This window comes from Trichoderma gamsii (genome assembly GCF_001481775.2).
Source record: "Trichoderma gamsii strain T6085 chromosome Unknown Scaffold_19.2, whole genome shotgun sequence".
NCBI classification, from domain to species: domain Eukaryota; kingdom Fungi; phylum Ascomycota; class Sordariomycetes; order Hypocreales; family Hypocreaceae; genus Trichoderma; species Trichoderma gamsii.
This window is the reverse complement of record NW_020171356.1, coordinates 98,815-116,730: the sequence shown is the minus strand read 5'-3', so window position 1 is coordinate 116,730 and position 17,916 is coordinate 98,815. Positions and strand designations below refer to the sequence as shown.

Sequence of the window (17,916 nt, the reverse complement as noted above, 5' to 3'; positions counted from 1 at the left end):
GGTTCTCGGCTTCGTGCAGCTCTAGCTAGCTAGACTTTTGGCGTAGGCGCTCTCGACGAAGCTCTCAGGGCCCAGTTCAGCGTTGAGTGAAAGATGCAGACTGAGGAATGGGCCCTTGTGCCCGCATCAACGAGTCGGAGAGGATTAAAGGTGTTGGGCGCCGCATGTTAGTTGGACTCTGACGTTATTTGAACCGCGTCTAAGGATGGCTGAGGCACAAAAGAGGGCCGTCGAAAGCATCGCGCGAGCTGTGCCACCGTCCCATCAGAGACTTTGAGCGTCTGGTCTCACGGCCGGCCGCGGTGCATCGGCTGGGGATGCGATGCAGCGTTCAGCGGTCATCTTGCTCGCTGCTCATGTTGGTTTGGAGGCATGACGCAGCGTCATTGGTGGAAGGGCGACTGCGCCTCGCCATCCTGCTGCAGTGGCCGCTGAGAGGGTGTGGCTGGTCCGTGGCGGAGCACGACAGCACTGAAGATTATTTAACTACTGACATCACGGCCCCCAATCGCAGGCCAGAGAGCTGCTGTTCGGCAGCGTAGATTTCGCAGCTTACGGCCGTTTTCTGAGGCTGCATCAGGCAACAAACCACAAACCTAAGACTGGCATCCAACAGCAAGGCTCTCCGCCAAAGAGTGAGGCTCCAAGGCCAGCGGCCAGCGGCCAGCGACCACGATAGTCATGCGGCGCCGGCTACGTTCGGCATCCAAGGCAGCAACGACGCCGTGCCGTTTACAAAAGACCGGTTATGAGCAGTCTTTGTGGATTGCACAGCATCTGCGTATCTAACATAATGGCATCCTGCGCAGCATGAGCAGCACAAGTGATCACGACACAGCATTCTGCATCTACTGTAGGTCTAGTGAATCCATCCTGACAGCACACAGCGGGGAGAGCCACTGGAGGTAGCACTGCATTGGGTGCTACAAGTACTGCAACTGGTGCTGCGTCCTACCATCTTTGCTCTCGCAACCTCGACCCTTGTATATAATGTCCGAGTTTCAAATGCTGCGCTCGAGTCCACTTCAACGTGCAGCGCGCATGGTACCGATCCCCGTACCTGTACAAGACTCATGCGCATAGCCCTGCGTGGAGCTCGAAAGAAGCAAGCAATAAAATAGGGGAATGCCTGTATCTGCGCAGGTACAAATACGAGTTAATCTCCAGGGCAAGGGCTGCAAACCACGCGAAGGACTCCATATAAACGGCCAGGATGCCGGATCCAGCAAGCAAACGTTGCAGCGCTGGCTGTGCCCGAGTTTACGGCTCCACATACAAACAGGCTCCCCCAGCACAACAGGCAATAAGGAGAGAGAGAGAGAGGCCATCCATACTTGTATAAAAGGAGATTTCCAACCGAGCAATTATACTAACGCAGGTAGGACTCGGCGTGACTCGTGCCAGCCGGGGATTGACGATTTCCCCGGAGAAGCGAGCGGTGAAGAGGAAGAAGACTGGGCAGCTCGCGTAGCAAACGAAGACGTTGCCCAAGGCATAGAGTAGAGAGAGCGCGGCAAACAGCATGTGTTCAACTCAGCTCTGGTGGAGCGCTGCCTGCAAGGAGGGATGGCGCAAGAGCCGCGGAGTTCGGAGTGAGTAACCTATGTACTACTGTAAGCTCTCACTGGTGCGTGAAAAAGCTCATCCCATCAGCGCCCGGGTGCCTGGCCTGGCCTGGCCTGGGCTGCTGGGCTGCTCAGATCGATGATCGCCCAGGCACCATCTCGTCCCTAAAACCCATCGAGCGTCGCACTAGCAGCTGGCGATCCGAAGACGCCGAAGCAAGTGAACAGAGAGACACGCACAAAGGTCGTATACATACAAAAGCAGGCAGTCTCCATACCGTAACGAAGCAGGGAACCAAGCAGCTTCGTCTACTCCACAGCATTAAAAAGTGACAGTGGCCCGCCTCAGACAAAGACGACGAAAAACGCCTCACCTCCACTCGGCCCAGCACTTAAACAACGCCACATCCGACATCCCGCTATCCGCAAAAGAAAAAAAAAGAAAAGCGAAGAGGCGAAAAACAAGAACGTGGGACGCACAAAAAGCCATGAAACATGCCGCCAGGCCTTACGTGGACAAGCTCCCCCTCCCCAGTCGCTGCCCCTGCGTAATTTGGCTAGCACTAAAGCGGCATCCCAGATCCCCGGAGGACCGCATCTTTTAAAGTAAAGGCGCCCTTTGGTACCTGCATCGGCATGTGTCAGGTAGAGTGAGTGACAGTTTTTCGTGTGCGTACGTGGCTGCTGTTAGTGCTAATACTATATGCATGTTATACGAGTTGGACGAGTACTACCTTAGGTACCCGTCCAGCGGTCAATGTAGGGAGTACTCTGTGGGAATTCTTGCATACTGTGCAGCTCAATCTTGCAGATACGAATGCCTACCTACCTTGCCTATTCCGCAGGTTTATCAAGGATGCTGGTATTTGCTGGTTATAGAAGAAAACTCGTATGGTGCTGATGCCACTTCTCTCACCACATCGCAAAAGCACAAGGGCAGCAGTCCAGCAGATCTCATAAGCACAATACCCTTCTAGCTCCTTGCCCGACAATCAACCAAAAACAACACTCAAATCTTTTCCCAAATTTGTTCGTTCCTGGCCAAGCCTACCTACCTATTCATCCTTGCAAACACATTCCATCCCTTCTCGGCGAGTACCGAAAAGAAAAAAAGCATACAATTCTCTCCCATCACCATCCTCTAACCCAAATGAGCAACGCCGCAGAACTCCCACATTGCGGTGTTTTTTTTTTTTCTTCTTCTTTTCCTGTCTCTCGTACCCCTGCTCTTAGCTCCCATTGTTCCTTTTTTTCCGTGTGCGGGCAACACCTTGTTTCAGCCACCAGATCTGACTAAGGGGGGAGGGACCCGGCCGGAGGACGGAACGTTGTAGCCTTTTTGGATCCGGGTTCCTGACTAGCATCGAGAGGAGACAAGTCTGGTTTTTGAGTTTTCTAGGGCAACGTCTTTAATCACAGCTCTCAACACCATTACTGTAGATTCAAGATAACTGAAAAAAACGCAATAATAGATACACGATAACTGACGCAGTAATGCTATATGACGAGAATATCAGAAAAACAAGTATCACATCCTCTCTAGCCATTAACTCAAAACCATCAAGTAGAGCCCCAAGTCTCAGGAACTCAAATGCAACCAGATCAGTGTTTAACTAAACACTCTAATTCTCACTGCAAATATTAAGTAGATGAATCCAAGCACAGAATCACAGAGTAAAGAAGGATAATTTTAGACTGCCATTTCATTCAAACTAATATAGAATAAGAAATAAATATGGCCGTTACCATATGTAGCCCGCTCTGTGTATCCAAAATCTATAGGACCTGGCGCGGCTAAGAATAAAGCAATAAAAAGATCCTTCTCTAAATCATACTATTTACACGTTTCCGAACATTATGACATGGTTGACTCCCAGTATATGTTCCAGACCCAAAAACACACTTTAGCTTATCCAACTTACAAAAGGAAGACTGCGGCAGCGGCAATGGCAGCGAAGATGCTGCCACCAACACGGCCGGCAGCGTTGACAGGAGGAATTCCTGAGGGAGAGCCCGCAGGAGGACCGCCAGCCGGAGGACCAACGGGGTTGGTACCGGCAGGAGGGGCGGGAGAGATAACCGGAGGGTTAGCCGGAGGAGTGTACACCGGGGAACCAGCGGGAGCAGTGCCAACGGGAGGAGGAACAACGGGAGCAGTTCCAACGGGGACCGAGGGGTTGTAAGGAGGAACAACGGGGGCAGTTCCAACGGGGACCGCGGGGTTGTAAGGAGGAACTGCCGGGTTGGAGGGAGGGGCAGAGGAGACAGCCGGGGGAGGCACAGGGACCACGGGAACGGTGACAGCGGCGGCGGAAGAGGCGGGAGGAGTGATCACAACTGCGGGGACGGTCTGAGACACAAGAGTGGAAGGACCGTTGGGGTAGACAGTGGTGGTGACAGCGCCAACAGGGCAGTTAGGAGTTCCAGGAGGGCATCGGGTGATGGTGAAGGTCTGGGTGATGTAAGAGGTGGCCGTGGTGGTGGTGGTAGGCTCGGCAGGGGCAGAGTTACCGGGCTGGCCAGCGGGCTGAGAAGGCTGACCGGCGGGAGCAGAGTAACCGGGCTGGCCAGCGGCAGGCTGAGAAGGCTGGGGGTGACCGGCAGCGGGCTGAGTGGGGTGAGCACCCTCGGAAGCGGTAACAGGGCAGATGGTGGTGTACAGAGCGATGGTGTCGGTCACAGTCTTGGGGCGCGTAGGGCAGTTGGTAACCTCAGGAGGGCACTGAGTAATGGTGCGAACTGAGGTGGTGAAGACGGTGGAGGTGCTGAACTGAGGAGCACCAGTGGTGACGGGAGAAGAGCCACCGGAAGTCTGAGCGGGGGGAGCACCACCAGCAGGGCCGGAAGGTGAAGAACCAGCAGGGCCAGAGGGAGAAGAGCCAGCAGGGCCGGAAGGTGAAGAACCAGCAGGACCAGAAGGTGAAGAACCAGCGGGGCCGGAAGGAGAGCTGCCAGCAGGGCCGGAAGGCGAAGAGCCAGCAGGTCCAGAGGGAGAAGAACCAGCAGGTCCAGTGGTAACGGGAGAAGAACCCTCAGAGGTCTGGGCAGGAGGAGCACCACCGGCAGGGCCAGAGGGAGAAGAGCCAGCGGGGCCGGAAGGTGAAGAACCAGCAGGACCAGAAGGTGAAGAACCAGCGGGGCCGGAAGGAGAGCCACCAGCGGGGCCGGAAGGAGAAGAGCCGGCAGGGCCAGAAGCGGTAGGGTGGGCTCCCTCGGAGGCGGTGACGGGGCAGATGGTGGTGTACAGAGCGATGGTGTCGGTCACAGTCTTGGGGCGCGTAGGGCAGTTGGTAACCTCAGGAGGGCACTGGGTGATAGTGCGGACAGAGGTGGTGAAGACAGTGGAGGTGCTGAACTGAGGAGCACCAGTGGTGACAGGAGAAGCACCACCAGTGGTGACAGGAGAAGCACCACCAGTGGTGACAGGAGAAGCACCACCAGTGGTGACAGGAGCAGTCTCGGTGACAGCAGGGCCAGTCTCGGTGCCGGTAGCAGGGCCAGTGGCAGCAGGGCCAGTCTCGGTGCCGGTAGCAGGGCCAGTGGCAGCAGGGCCAGTCTCAGTGCCGGTAGCAGGGCCAGTAGCAGCAGGAGAAGTCTCAGTGCCGGCAGGGCCAGTAGCAGGGCCAGTAGGAACAGAGACGGCAGGGCCGGTCTCGGTGCCAACAGGGACGCTCTCAGTGCCAACGGGAACGCTGTAGGGAACGGAAGCAGGACCAGTGGGAACGGAGACGGCAGGGCCAGTCTCAGTGCCAACGGGAATGCTCTCGGTGCCAACGGGGACGGAGACGGGGACGGTAGGGGCGGAGACGACGGGGCCAGTCTCGGTGCCAGCAGGGCCGGTGGTAACGGGGAGCTCGCTACCGGTGGTAGCAGGGCCGGTAGGGACAGAGACGGCAGGGCCAGTCTCGGTGCCAACGGGGACGCTCTCAGTGCCAACAGGAACGCTGTAGGGGGGAACGCCGGCAGGACCAGTGGGAACGGAGACAGCAGGGCCAGTCTCAGTTCCGACGGGAACGCTGTAAGGAGGAACACCACCAGCAGGGCCGGTAGGGACAGAGACGACAGGGCCAGTCTCGGTGCCAACGGGGACGCTGTAAGGAGGAACACCACCAGCAGGGCCGGTAGGGACAGAGACGACAGGGCCAGTCTCGGTACCAACGGGGACGCTGTAAGGAGGAACACCACCAGCAGGGCCGGTAGGGTGGCCGGGGAAGTCGTGAGTCTTGGTCTCGTCGCAGTCCTCGGAAGACTGGGTAGGCTGAGGGTGGCCAGGGAAGCCTCCGGTAGGGTGGCCGGGGAAGCCACCAGTAGGCTGTCCAGCGGGAGGAGTGACCGGGTGACCGGGGAAGTCGTGGGTCTTGGTCTCGTCGTCGCAGTCCTCAGAAGACTGGGCGGGAGGAGGGTGACCACCGTTGCCGCCGGCGGGAGGAGTAGGGCGTCCAGCGGGAGTCGTCACTGGGTGGCCGGGTCTGCCGGGGGTCTTGGTGGGCTCCTCGCAGTCCTCATCGCCGGGAAGACCAGCGGCAGTGGTAGGCACGGCGGGCAGAGAAGTGGGAGCTGCAACACCGCCGGTGTGGGTAGCAGTGTAAGCGACGCAAGAGCAGGCAGAGCTGAAAGCACTGTAGTCGGGGCAGTTGGAGTAGTCGGTGGGGATAGCCGCGTTGGCTGTAGTGGTACCGGCGAGCCAGTCTAAGCAAGCAGGAGTAGCCTGGGCGCTGAAGCGCTCATCGATCAGGTTGCGGTAGCAGTTGTTCTGCTCGCAGTCGGGAAAATGCGTGGCATTGGCCGCGCCAATGGCGATGGCGCCAACAACAAAGGCACCCTTCATGATTAACACAAAAACAAGAGAGCCTCTAAATTATGAACCTGAGGGTATAAACGAATGAACCACTCAGGAAAGAGGAAAAGAAAGTAATCCAGCAAAAGAATGTGTTGGGATAAGGAAGGAAAGAGGGTTCCAAATCCGGGGACTCTGGGACGGATGGCAGCCTTATATGTCTGCACGCTTCCAACCTTTCATTGTTTCCAATGGGAGGAGAAGCCTGGCCAAGCCAAGGAGTGCCCATAGTGCTAGGCCCGGAATACGAAAATAACCCTGCACGGGTGGCCCAGGTGGTGAAGCCGAAGACGCTGTGCTGCGTGCATGATTTGAGAGGAGGATCCAGGATCCATCTCCTTTGAGGTGCAGCCGCAGCCGCCGCCACCACCAGGGCGGTACATCAGCACAGATGCAATGGTACCGGTACCTGGCACGGCAGCGTCTGCATACTGTGGTGTGGTGCCCCGTTGGTACCTTGGTGGCGCGCAGAGACCCGGCTGTGGAACCGCTGCTTGTGGTGCCAAACTTGGATGACAGGGGAGGGAGAGGCCAAAAAGGCACCGCCAGCACTTGCGAGCACTCTCGAAGCGCAGAAGCGTGCTTCTCCACTCGACGTGCCCCTGACTAGGTCTTTAGCGCAGCAGCGTTTCCGCCAACGCAAGTGCAGGGAGGGCCTTGCCAGCGTCTCGCGGCCCATTGACGACCGGTTCTATCACGCTGGATGGGGGCTTGTCGACCAATCCTCTTCGCAGGTTGACCAATTCTCGGTCGTATCGACCAGGCGTCCTTCGCCGTCGCTTGCCCGTCCACTTGCTCTGCTTCTGCCCTCGTTGTTTGCTTCTTCGTTTCCTGCAATCTCGACCAATCTTTTCCAGGCTTTGGGCAAGTCTTTAGCCTGTCTCTGCCCCATGTTCCTCGCGGTGAGTCTTTGGAAACAGGCACTCCTCCATCGCAATCTCATCAGGACAAAACACCCCAGTTTAGTTGATACGGGGAAACGTGGTCAGTGTAGTATTTTGTCCATAGTACAGTGTGTACCTCTGCTCGTAAGGAGTATAGTAATACTCTGTGTTACTACCTAGTACCCCGTAGTATTAGTCGTAGCAGCAGTAGACTTCCTTGGAAATCGAGTAATACCGTTCTTGGGTGTATCAAAGGAGAACCTGCATTTTTCCTGTATTTTCTCCGAGCGTCCCACGTTCCACAATTTCGACGCCCCCTATGTGTAATTGCACGCCGATACAAGTTTCCATATTGGGCAGCAGTAACAATACGGAGTTGCAGTTTGCAAATTGCTATCAATAGCAACTACACGCTCGTATGCCTGCAGTATCGGGGTCCAGGTAACATGTCATATTGTACTCCATATCGCCTATTGCCGTCCAAGAGTCAACAGGCCACCGGAAATGACCAACGAGGTGGCAAGCCTGAATCTCTCTTCTTCTAGACTCATTCGCGAGATTCGGAGTCCCGCCATATCGGTGATCCGAAATTAGGAATCATGCAGAGCCTTGCTTCCTCACGGCTCGGCGGCAGACAGTCTTACATAATCCGGTTCACCAATGAATGCAGCTAGATTTGTGCTTTGCATGAGATCAATGCATACATGCGGACCGTATGATACAGTGCTGTACAGAACGCAGACTAGTACTTCGTAGACAGAGCAGAGATGGAAGACATGTCGATCGATAACGAGGATCTAAGCGCCCATGGTCTCAGCTGCTCAGCGAAGCGCCATTGCTGCGTGTCTTACTGAGAGCGTCATAGTTGAGCTCGCTGCCGTTCATTGCACTAGTGCCATTATCATTCGTCAATCTTCAGGTAGGGAGAATGATCATGTAGGGAGAATGACGATGTCTAACTTGGTAGCGTGAGTTAGCCGCGATGCTGTGATGTGGCGTCCGTGCTCCGCTCAAAACGGTCGTGACTTGAGCGTCTTGCTTGCGATGAGTAAAATGTGTACCCGGGAGTTGAAAGAGAAAACCACAAGCTGCGTTGCTGCCTCATCTCGCTGCCGCTTGCGTACCCGAATGTCACTGTATTCCGGTGAGAGTAGAGTAGCGGCAGTTGTTGTCGTCCACTCAGAAATGCAGCTGCGGCAAAGACACACCAAGCTCTCCATACTGCATACCTACCTCACCACCATCACCTGTTGTTGCTATTCTTGAGCACGGTCGTCTCCCCCCCACCACGTTCACTTCAATTCGGCTGGCGGATAATCGTGACGTTGCAAGCGCTCTCTCTGCCGCTGCTGTGTCCATACTCACACGAGTGCTAGGCTGTACCAATACGACACAGCTGAGATGTGAAAATGCGCGTAGCATCACCGGCAAACGCAGCGGATGGGGACAGGCAGGCCGCCAAGGCGCAAAGATTGCTCTCAGCGTGTGCCGCGCGAAATGGTTGGCTGAGATGCGTCCGTGAGCCGTGGCTGTTTGTGCGCTGGAGCCCGTCCGGCGTGCCTCTTTGGCCAGTCGGGCCGCCGTGGCCACTCAAATTGGCAGGGGCCGCAGCTGCTGATGGGCTGTGCTGATCTGTTTGGCATTGAGCAAGGGTGGGGGAGAACGAGTCGAGGAGGGATGATGCCGGCTGGAAGAGAAGACGATGACGCCTGTGGATGAGGATGAAGACGAAGATGGAAGAGCGAAGAACGAGCAGGCGCAGCTGGTGTCCAGTAGAGGTACTTTGTGCTGTCTCTGGATTCCTTAACAGCGCGAGACAGCGTCGCCAGTGAATGCCCTCAGGAGGCTGCAATGCAGTTACAGCGATTGGACACAGAGGGCTGCCTAGCGCTGGAATTCTGGCAGATCACAGCACCTAAAATAGAGCCCAATCTACCTCGCACAACCGCATCAAGCACAAAGGCACGAACCGCTCCTCTGTGATACTCTCTCATCTCCCTGCGGTTCCGAGCAGCGATCGCCCATCGCCTTTTCCCTCTCGGCACGATCGCTACGATCCAACCAATTCTTTTTCCCGCCTTCCAAGGCTTGGTCTTGCACTCACGGCTGCAAGTGGGACGCCGATCTCGAAATTTTCATGCCTGCCAAGTCGCACAATCCGCACCAAGACGGGGAGCGACTGGGCCTTGGGCTTGGCTTCACCAGATGCGAGTTGGTGGACCTCATGGATCTCTGGCATCATACATACAAGAGGTTTTGCCTTTGAGCCATTTAGGGATTTGTCCATCAGCTAGTTGAGGCTTGCCAAAACCTGTTATTCTTAGCAGTTGATGAAGTAGTCTTGCGTAGTTGAGCCCTCTCTTTTGCCTATTGTGTCATTTGATTATCAGCGTGTGCTCCCGAGGCAGCATAGCACTCCTAGGGCTTTTTTCCATTTCCAATTTGCATCCTCCCGTGTGGCCTGAATACGAGACCAAGCTCCATATTGCACTGCAGCCACCAAAGCCTTCATGCAGCTGTGCCATCCAGTAGCATCAGTTACAGCTGTGCCATCCTCTGCTGCTGTGTAGCCGAATAAGATGAGATACTGCAGCTTGTTGTTGCGCATGTGTGAGCAAGTGCCGGATGCCTCAATTTCCACCGCAGCCTTCGATCCATGCAGGGTAGTTCCCAGAAGCAGGAATCTCGGAGTTCGTAGCACCGAGCACAAAGACACGAGATCCACTGGCCAAGGCCCGCCATTCCGCATCCCGTATTCATCGACAGGAGAACAAGCTTAGTTGCATCCTAGGCTACCACCAGCTCGGCGGCCTCTGTGAGCGGGTCGCTGCTATGTGGAAAGCCGGAGACTCAATGTGTAATAATAGTAACAATACTTCGTATAGGCAGTGTGCTGGCCAAGTCTATCACAACTCGTACGAGCAGGAGTCCTGCCATTGCCTGCAGAAGATCAGCATATTGAAACCATCGTATTAAGCTTATCCAGCCCTGACACTGCTGTCAGGCATAAAAAAATACACTCTTGACGTGAATGACGGCTTATTTGGGAGTTATCTTGCCAAATCCCATCAACATCACTGCCCCATTCTAGCAATACGCCGTGTGTGAAAAATTACTGTAGCTCACATACTCGGCATTCTCGGGCAGCCACCTTCTCCAGTCATTATGCCCCATCTTCTGCCATACCCAACATCATGGTGATGCCTCTTTCTCGGAAGTGGCCCGACCGCCATGCCGTCCCTATGCGTAGGAAGGTGGCGAACGGGGCGATGACTTTGTTGTCAAAGTCTCCACAGTCAAATGATGCTACTACTGGTATCAGTTATCCCAATGAACTCAGCTATGTGTGTAAAGATAGGATCATCCTTCTTTCATGATGGTGCCCGTACAGTATGTAGAGTACAAGAGACAAAAAGGAGCTAAACACAAGTCCACTTGCAGCAAAATCTCTTGTTCAAGTTCAATGACGAACTGAGTTGCTCATTTCTCCTCATTCCCCATCTTTGGGTTGAATTTGTTGGCTCGGCGGTGAACACTGTCGCTAATGGATACTCGACCGATCTGTCGTTGGGACTAAACTCTGCCAACGCGATCCATCCCCATTTGCAGCTAACACGTCAGTTGAGAGACGATATTGTAATCACCTCCGTAATATATTCGGCCAATGGCATCTTCAGATACTCCAAGTTACCGTTTGGTTAGACTAGCAGTCCGCTAGATGCCCTGTGCCTCTTGGACAATTTGGTGATGGTGAGCACAGACGCTGGTTGATGCCTGAGTTAGATGTCGCATTCGCTCTTAGCCCAACTCGTTCTTATATGCAGTCATTACTCACGGGAATGCTGCAGTGATTGGATTCCAGAGCGAACAAAGGGGATCGGCATGAAAAACGTTGGTTCTCTTATATTAGTATCTTATGCTTAAAAAATTACGGTATCCCGTATGGATGATTGCAGAGTACTCATATCTATTGCTAGAAAGCAAGACTGGATACTTTGGTCCTTTTCCCATAGTACTGTATACACATTAATGTCCTTGGAATAAGGTTGGTTGGATGGCATCGAGTCGTCTCTCTTTGCCTTATGAGTAGAATATCGAGATTGAACTACCTAGAATGCTATACATATCAACCAGCATAGACAGAAGAGAGATGCACAGATGCAGAGAAATAGTAAACGAACTGAAATTAACGCAAAATGTTTTACATATCTGCTTGCCGACATTGCCACGGTCATATACTTCATCTACCATGCGTCGAGCATGAGATGCTTGAACTTAAACGAAACAGCGCGATTGACGATGGTATTCGAGGTCTAACTTCCGTAAAGAAAGAGAACTTCCAGACTTGAACGTGATCCAGATCTCATATCTTATCCTAACAGCCGTGCTCAAATTGGGCGGGAAATGGCCAACGGATAGCATCTCTGAAGTGGAGTGTTTCTTTTCTTTTTCTTCTCTTTTCTTGTTTTCCCTTTTCCTTGTCCATCTTTCGGAGGAATTCGGTAGCGATGGAAGCGCGATTGAACTGTGCAAATGCGAGCTCATCCTAGATTTGCAGAGTCCACTCGTTACCCAAATGAATATCTGTTGGGTCGCTGGATATAACGGCCTAACTTTTCGTTATTATTACGCTGGCAATTTTCTGGATAGTAGCCTTCAACTGATCGCTTGTTATATGGTCGAGCTTTAGATTGTCCATGACGCGGATTTCGAGACACTCCACCTCGACCGCCTCTGCCTTCTTAGCAAGATAAAAGTCTTTCATCTTATGTGCACCAACTGGAGACTCGTCGGTCGGAACATTCTTTGAGATGGCGATTCGTAGGGGAGGCTTTTTAAAACCGTGCGGCCAGTCTGGCTGCTTGGGCACTTCAAGGTGAAAGAGTGCAACCTCTGCAGGAATATTGCAAGGCGGATCCAAACGATAGCCCAAAAATGGCTCGCCATATTTGCTTCGCTTCAATGTCCGCACATTTACCCCCTGAGATTTGACCCATTTGGCAATACGTTTGACATGCGCATTGTCATTTTCGCCGCTGCGCGCTCGAAGTTGAGAGGCTACTTCTAGGGCGTCTACCCATCGCTGAGCATCTTCAGGCCCGGAGGGATGCTTTGCCTTTGCCTTATTCGACAGTTTATTGATATACGGCACTAAGCCCTTGGCAGCGGTTTCGACATAAAATTCCGAAATTAAGTGGACGACGTCTTCTGCGATTGCCTCTTTATCGCGGATACCACTCAGCTTAGTCTGAATTTCATCTGCAGCATTTTGTACCTTGTGTTCCGCCGCTTTAATAACACGTTGAACCTCTACCGCAATCTTTCGGATGTGAAGGGGAGTTTGAGGCTGCTTCGGTATCTTGAAATAACCCTGAGCAACTGAGAGATCAACCTCGACCAAGGTCCCAATATCGGGCATAGCGTTTTGCACGGTTTCCATGTCGACAGCCATCAAGTAAGCTGTAGGAAGCCCTGTAGCGCCTGTGCCATATTCCTCTTTGTCGTTCTCTTTTGCAATCCATTCCGAGTCAGGGAGCGGAATCAGAAGGGATCGAAATGGATTGTTTGATGTATTGTCTGCTTGATATTCCCCTACGACTCTGCCATAGGGACTTTCTTTGTGTCCATCGCCGAAGAATAGTCGCCAATCGCGTCTCCATTCTTGATAGAGAGGGAATGTGATCCAAAATCTTTTCGGGCTCTCTGGGTTCGTAGACGAGAGCAAAGATTTGATGCGGTTAGCGACGGTTCGCGTGGCCATTGATTGGCGGTGGATTTGCCTCCAAAACGATGATGGATAATCCACGACAACTTGGCCAGCTTTTGTTTCAGCGTAGATCCAAATTATCTCGTCGCCTTGAGGGCAAACGAAAGTGCTAGAGCACGAAGAGGCACTATCATGTTGAGGATCAGGCAACCCCAATCTCATGAGATCGAAATCCAAGCCATTTGTAGGATCCAGGACCGTAGTTGAGCTAATATATGTGGATGGTAGGGTAAAAAAGGCTTTCATTGCAGTCGTTTCTCTTACGTGAAGATGATGGGCAAACAGCGGGGTTCCGTTTTCGCTGAATGGCACAGCGATATTCGCCAAACGATGCCATGTCTCGCCGCATTTGATTTGCAGTCTCATGAGAAGCAAAGGCACGGCGAGAGTTCCAGGCCGAGCTAGAATATCGACTCGAAGTCCAGGAGAGTCTTCTGTTGCCATAGAGCGGATGTGATCAAGATCAAAGCCCGGTAAAAGATCGCCGTCAACATGAAGTATAACTTGAAGCCAATCAGAATCAGCTTGAGAATGGCTTGGCTCATTGTTGCCACTATGCTGGAATTCTTCATTAGCAGCCGCTTTTTCAGCGGGGAGAGAATCGTATTCCATGGCTGCGATGGAAATAGCGATCAATAAATTGTGGTATCTCGCGCGAGAGAGCAGTGACAGTCGACAGATCTTCCCATACAGAGAGATAAGATAGAAGAAGAAGAGGCTCTGCAGTTTAAGGTGCTTCTGGTGCAAACAAATTTGTGCGTGGTTGTCACCTGATTTCAGTGATTGAGGTAGGAAGGAGCACTGCGTGCTCTGACAGCCCGAAGGTGGCAGCCAGCTGGCGACCAGAAGACGTCAGTGGATTGACTTGATGAAGCTAGATAGCTTTAATTAGGTAGATAACTCTTGGTTATTAGATATTGTTCAAACCAAATCTGCGAAAAACGGCTATAGATGTATCGGGAAAGCCCCAGGCTGCTATTTCGGCAAGTTAAAAGTCGTGTTTGTATAAAAATGAGAGAAGCAAGCTGAAAGTTTGGATCAGACCTATCTAGCTCTATATAATGGACTCTGAGCCTGCATATGGTGTTGAATGGACAAAAGCTCGGGCTATCGTGCCACAGCATCTACAAAAATTACCGCGTCTATCATATCCTTTATGGAACCACTTTCTTCAGGATATCGAGTGCATATGGAACCCTTATGTACGGCGGTCTTATGGCTCGGTGAGAGCGATGTCGCGGATCGCATGCTCATAGGGCTCGCCACATCTGACTTTTTAATTATCATTGAGTCAGTGGACTAATTGGGACGGGTATATTGAGAGAAAATGGGGTTAATCCAAATTGGTTGTTAAGTTGATACGTCTATAGATGGAATAGTCTAGCATGGTGGATCATGATGTCGTGCATCGGCATAGTGGCATCGATGACATCTTAGTACCAGGAGCTGATTGCTTGCTCTGACTTACAATTAGATCTATTCCAAGAGTTATATGAGACCTTCTAGCTATGGAACCGTAGTATGAGGCGGGTTGAGAGGTTAATGGACGAAGTAGTGAGGAGTCAAGTAGTGATTCCAAAAGATTCCAAAATCGAAAGATAACAAAATGGATTCAGGGCATATACAATGACGTCGGCACATGTCCAAGTCGCCGGGCTGTCAATAGCCTACCGGCAGATTTTGGTGTAAGAGCCTAAAACTGCCCATTGTAGATGGCATTAACAGATATGTATCAGAAGCACAGAAGATTGTCCAAGGAAACATGCAATGTAACCAGAAAACTCCAGTCTATTAGATAACGCAAGAAGATTGACTATTATACAACCCTTAGCGGGGATGCCGGTGGTCTGCCGTTTCTATACTCTACTCTAGGCAATCAAGAGATGTATACCAGCGCCTTGTGTCTAAGGCCCTCTTCATCAACCCGATGAAACAATCGAACAAGAAACCAAATCTCTCAAAGGTCTCGGCCGAAATGGAAACTGTTCCCTTTCTATGTGTAACAGGAAAAACTCCCAGCAACCCAAGCAAAGCCCAGCTCTTCTGGGCAATACCGTATATAGCTGCCCCCTCTTCGAAATCTCGGTCCATTTTCACTCGCCCTCCCAAAACCCCATTTTGTTGTCATCAAATCATAAAATATTAAATTTATTTGGCAATCTCAACACCGCCAACGGCGCCAAGAGCCTTCTTCAGGTCACCGTAGATGGCAAACTGACCAGCGGTCAGGGTTCCGACCATAAACAGACGGGCACCAATACCGGTGTAGGAGCCACGGAGGCCGAGCTCCTTGCCGATCTTGATCAGACGGGAGGTGGTGCCCTCACCGGGAAGGCCCTTGGTCTTGTTGATCTTGGAAAGCATGGTGTCGGCAGGCTGGGAAACGATGGCAGCAGCGAAACCAGCAATGAGACCAGAGCCCAGGTTGGCAGTGGTCTGCATGCCGCCGGACATGTCCTCCTTGGGGAAGGCACGGAAGACGGCCTCAGAGACCTTCTCGAAAACGACGAACTTGGCCATGGTGTAAGGGATCCTGGGGTAAATGTGTAAGCGCAATTCTGACATCAAGAGCTCGGCTTGGCTTAAAAACTTACTGCTTGAACAGGATGGGTCCAAAACCGGCGTAGAAAGCACCGATACCCTCGTTCTTCAGCATCTTGGAGAAACCACCAACAAGGCCGTTGGCATAGGTGGGCTCGGAGACAAGACGGATACGGGTAGCCTCAAGAGGGCAGAGGGCAATGTCGGCGAAGAACTCGGCGGCGGCAGAGGAGGCCAGGTAAATGGCAGTGCGGTTGTTGGAGGCAGTCTCAAGGCCGAGCTGGTTGATGAACTGGGCCTTGAAGAACTCGTAACCACCGAATTTGAAAGCACCCTGCAGGAAGTAACCGGCAAAGGTAGGACCAGCACCGGTCAGGAGAGCGCCAGCACCCTCATTCTGAATAACCTGGCGGAAACCACCGATGAGACCGCGGTTGTAGGTAGCGGGGTCGAGCTGGATACGGGTCTTGACGCTGTATTGTAGAAAAGAAAACGTGTCAGTCAGCCATGAACAGTCTGTTTTCACATGTAAGAGAATGGCGGTAACGAAGCCATCGCCGCCAACCAGCCAAGGGCCAGAGCGAAGTCGTGCTTCCACCATCCACCATCCACCATCCACCATCCACCATCCACCATCCACCATCCACAAAGAACAACTCGGGAGGGATCAAACATACACATCGACGGGAGTCAGACCACCGTGGGTGACGGAGCAGCAGACGGCACCAGCGAGGGCGAAACGAGAGTAGAGAGAGAATCCCTCGAGCTTCTTGGGCTCGGAGACCTGAACTTGAGCAGCAGCCATTGTGACGAAGGGAATCGAAGCAGCGAACAAACACTGAGTGGGGAGAAAAAGAGAAAGTCTAGGGAGGGTCGAGAGATCCGACGTGGAGAGATTTGAGGTTTTGTCTGGGGAGCGGTGGTGAGAAGCGGCGGCTTTTGACTGAGGTCTTTTTTCGCTGTTGTTCCCTTCCTGCCGGGCGCTAGTCTAGGGGCAAGAAAAAAAAATTGATGCCAGGGTGGGCTCGGGAACATTCGGGTAATTCGATTGGACGGATCAAAGGGCGGGCACGGGCCATGATGAAGTGGCTGCTTCAGCCACAGGTCCCAGGCGGTGTCGAAATCGGCCTTTCCGAGAGACCGAGATACACAAGCATCATGATGAGGCTGATGAGACTGATGAGGCTGATGAGAGTTTTCAGTTTTTCTCATCAAAAAAAAAAAAAATGATCAGGCTGTCCTGTGCGCCGCTGAGTCTATGCTCATCTCACCTGTCCGGCATCTTGCAGTGTCTACAAACTCTCTGGTGAGAATCCTCGACCAGCCATCTTTCTGGCAAATTCCTCTTGTTGCGCCATTTGCCATCTACAGTTGATAGATATCTCCCTGTGGCTGGTGTCGGTGTCGCCCGAGGCTCTCGGAGCCATTCATCTTCCTAGCCTTGCCAACGTGGGGGCTTTGATCGGCCCCGCTTATCGCAGCCTGAGGGCATCAAGCATAGATGTGCAGATAGCCGATTTCGATGCATTTAGTAGTGAAGTGTGTTGCAGACCAAGTAAAAGCGCCTAGTTCGGCCACACCGGGTTTGGCCAGTAGGCCATGGTCGGAAAGCCAAAAGATGTAGTTCAAATGTATTATTTTTTCTGTACATGATGTCGCCTTTTTGTGGTCCAAATTGCCATTTACAGGGCAACCCTTACAGTATATTTCATCTTGTCTAGGTACATATGTACCTACCTACCTACACAATAGCTGAGACAGACGTTATACGCCCAAAGCTCTACCTGACGTTCGGGCATTCTCGCGAATGACGTTACAGTCATTTTTATTGTTTAGTTACATATTAGCTGAGAGAGAAGACATAATTCCCCGGATCGCTTTTTTCCCGACGTGTGGAGAAGCGAGTGGCATTTGTATTTCCCCATACATATCAACTGGTAAATGGCTTTATGTCACTAGGTCGGAAAGTTCCTGGCTATTCACTTTCCAATTAGACTCACAGATATTTTTTTCCAACCCTACGTCGAGTTAGATTTAGGCATAAAATTAATTGAAATAAATATTTTTTTATACAAATCATTGCCAATTACTATTTTTATCGCTTCTTCATAATTCAATCTCTATTTAGCACGTCGCCTGCCGGATGACTTCCCGGCTACCCTACTGCATATTACGCCACACTGTTTTTAGGTTTCTTCGTTTGTACTATCACCCGACCCGAGTCATCAATCCAACGCGCCTCATTGGCTGTTGCACGTATGACGCAGAGTCACGTGGCCTCAATCGGTCCCTTGCCGAGTCGCAGACCAATCAATGCCCTGC

General features: G+C 52.3%; 4 protein-coding genes across 4 annotated transcripts; all 4 read right to left on the bottom strand.

The window, feature by feature from the left end:
* Positions 1-3,483: 3,483 nt before the first annotated feature.
* On the bottom strand, positions 3,484-6,393 carry TGAM01_v205849 (hypothetical protein; the record flags this gene model as incomplete). Its single annotated transcript, XM_024549734.1, has 2 exons — positions 3,484-4,776; positions 5,296-6,393. The coding sequence occupies 2 exons, from the start codon at positions 6,391-6,393 to the stop codon at positions 3,484-3,486; spliced, it is 2,391 nt and encodes a 796-aa protein (XP_024405493.1).
* Positions 6,394-8,658: 2,265 nt separating this feature from the next.
* On the bottom strand, positions 8,659-9,894 carry TGAM01_v205848 (hypothetical protein; the record flags this gene model as incomplete). The annotated part of the gene is made up of 3 exons (XM_018803976.1): positions 8,659-9,132; positions 9,391-9,546; positions 9,703-9,894. The coding sequence occupies 3 exons, from the start codon at positions 9,892-9,894 to the stop codon at positions 8,659-8,661; spliced, it is 822 nt and encodes a 273-aa protein (XP_018662714.1).
* Positions 9,895-11,895: 2,001 nt separating this feature from the next.
* On the bottom strand, positions 11,896-13,665 carry TGAM01_v205847 (hypothetical protein; the record flags this gene model as incomplete). Its single annotated transcript, XM_018803975.1, has 1 exon — positions 11,896-13,665. One exon carries the CDS (start codon positions 13,663-13,665, stop codon positions 11,896-11,898), a length of 1,770 nt encoding a protein of 589 aa, XP_018662713.1.
* A 1,536-nt stretch (positions 13,666-15,201) lies between these two features.
* On the bottom strand, positions 15,202-16,399 carry TGAM01_v205846 (hypothetical protein; the record flags this gene model as incomplete). Its single annotated transcript, XM_018803974.1, has 3 exons — positions 15,202-15,586; positions 15,648-16,067; positions 16,272-16,399. The coding sequence occupies 3 exons, from the start codon at positions 16,397-16,399 to the stop codon at positions 15,202-15,204; spliced, it is 933 nt and encodes a 310-aa protein (XP_018662712.1).
* Between the last annotated feature and the right edge of the window lie 1,517 nt (positions 16,400-17,916).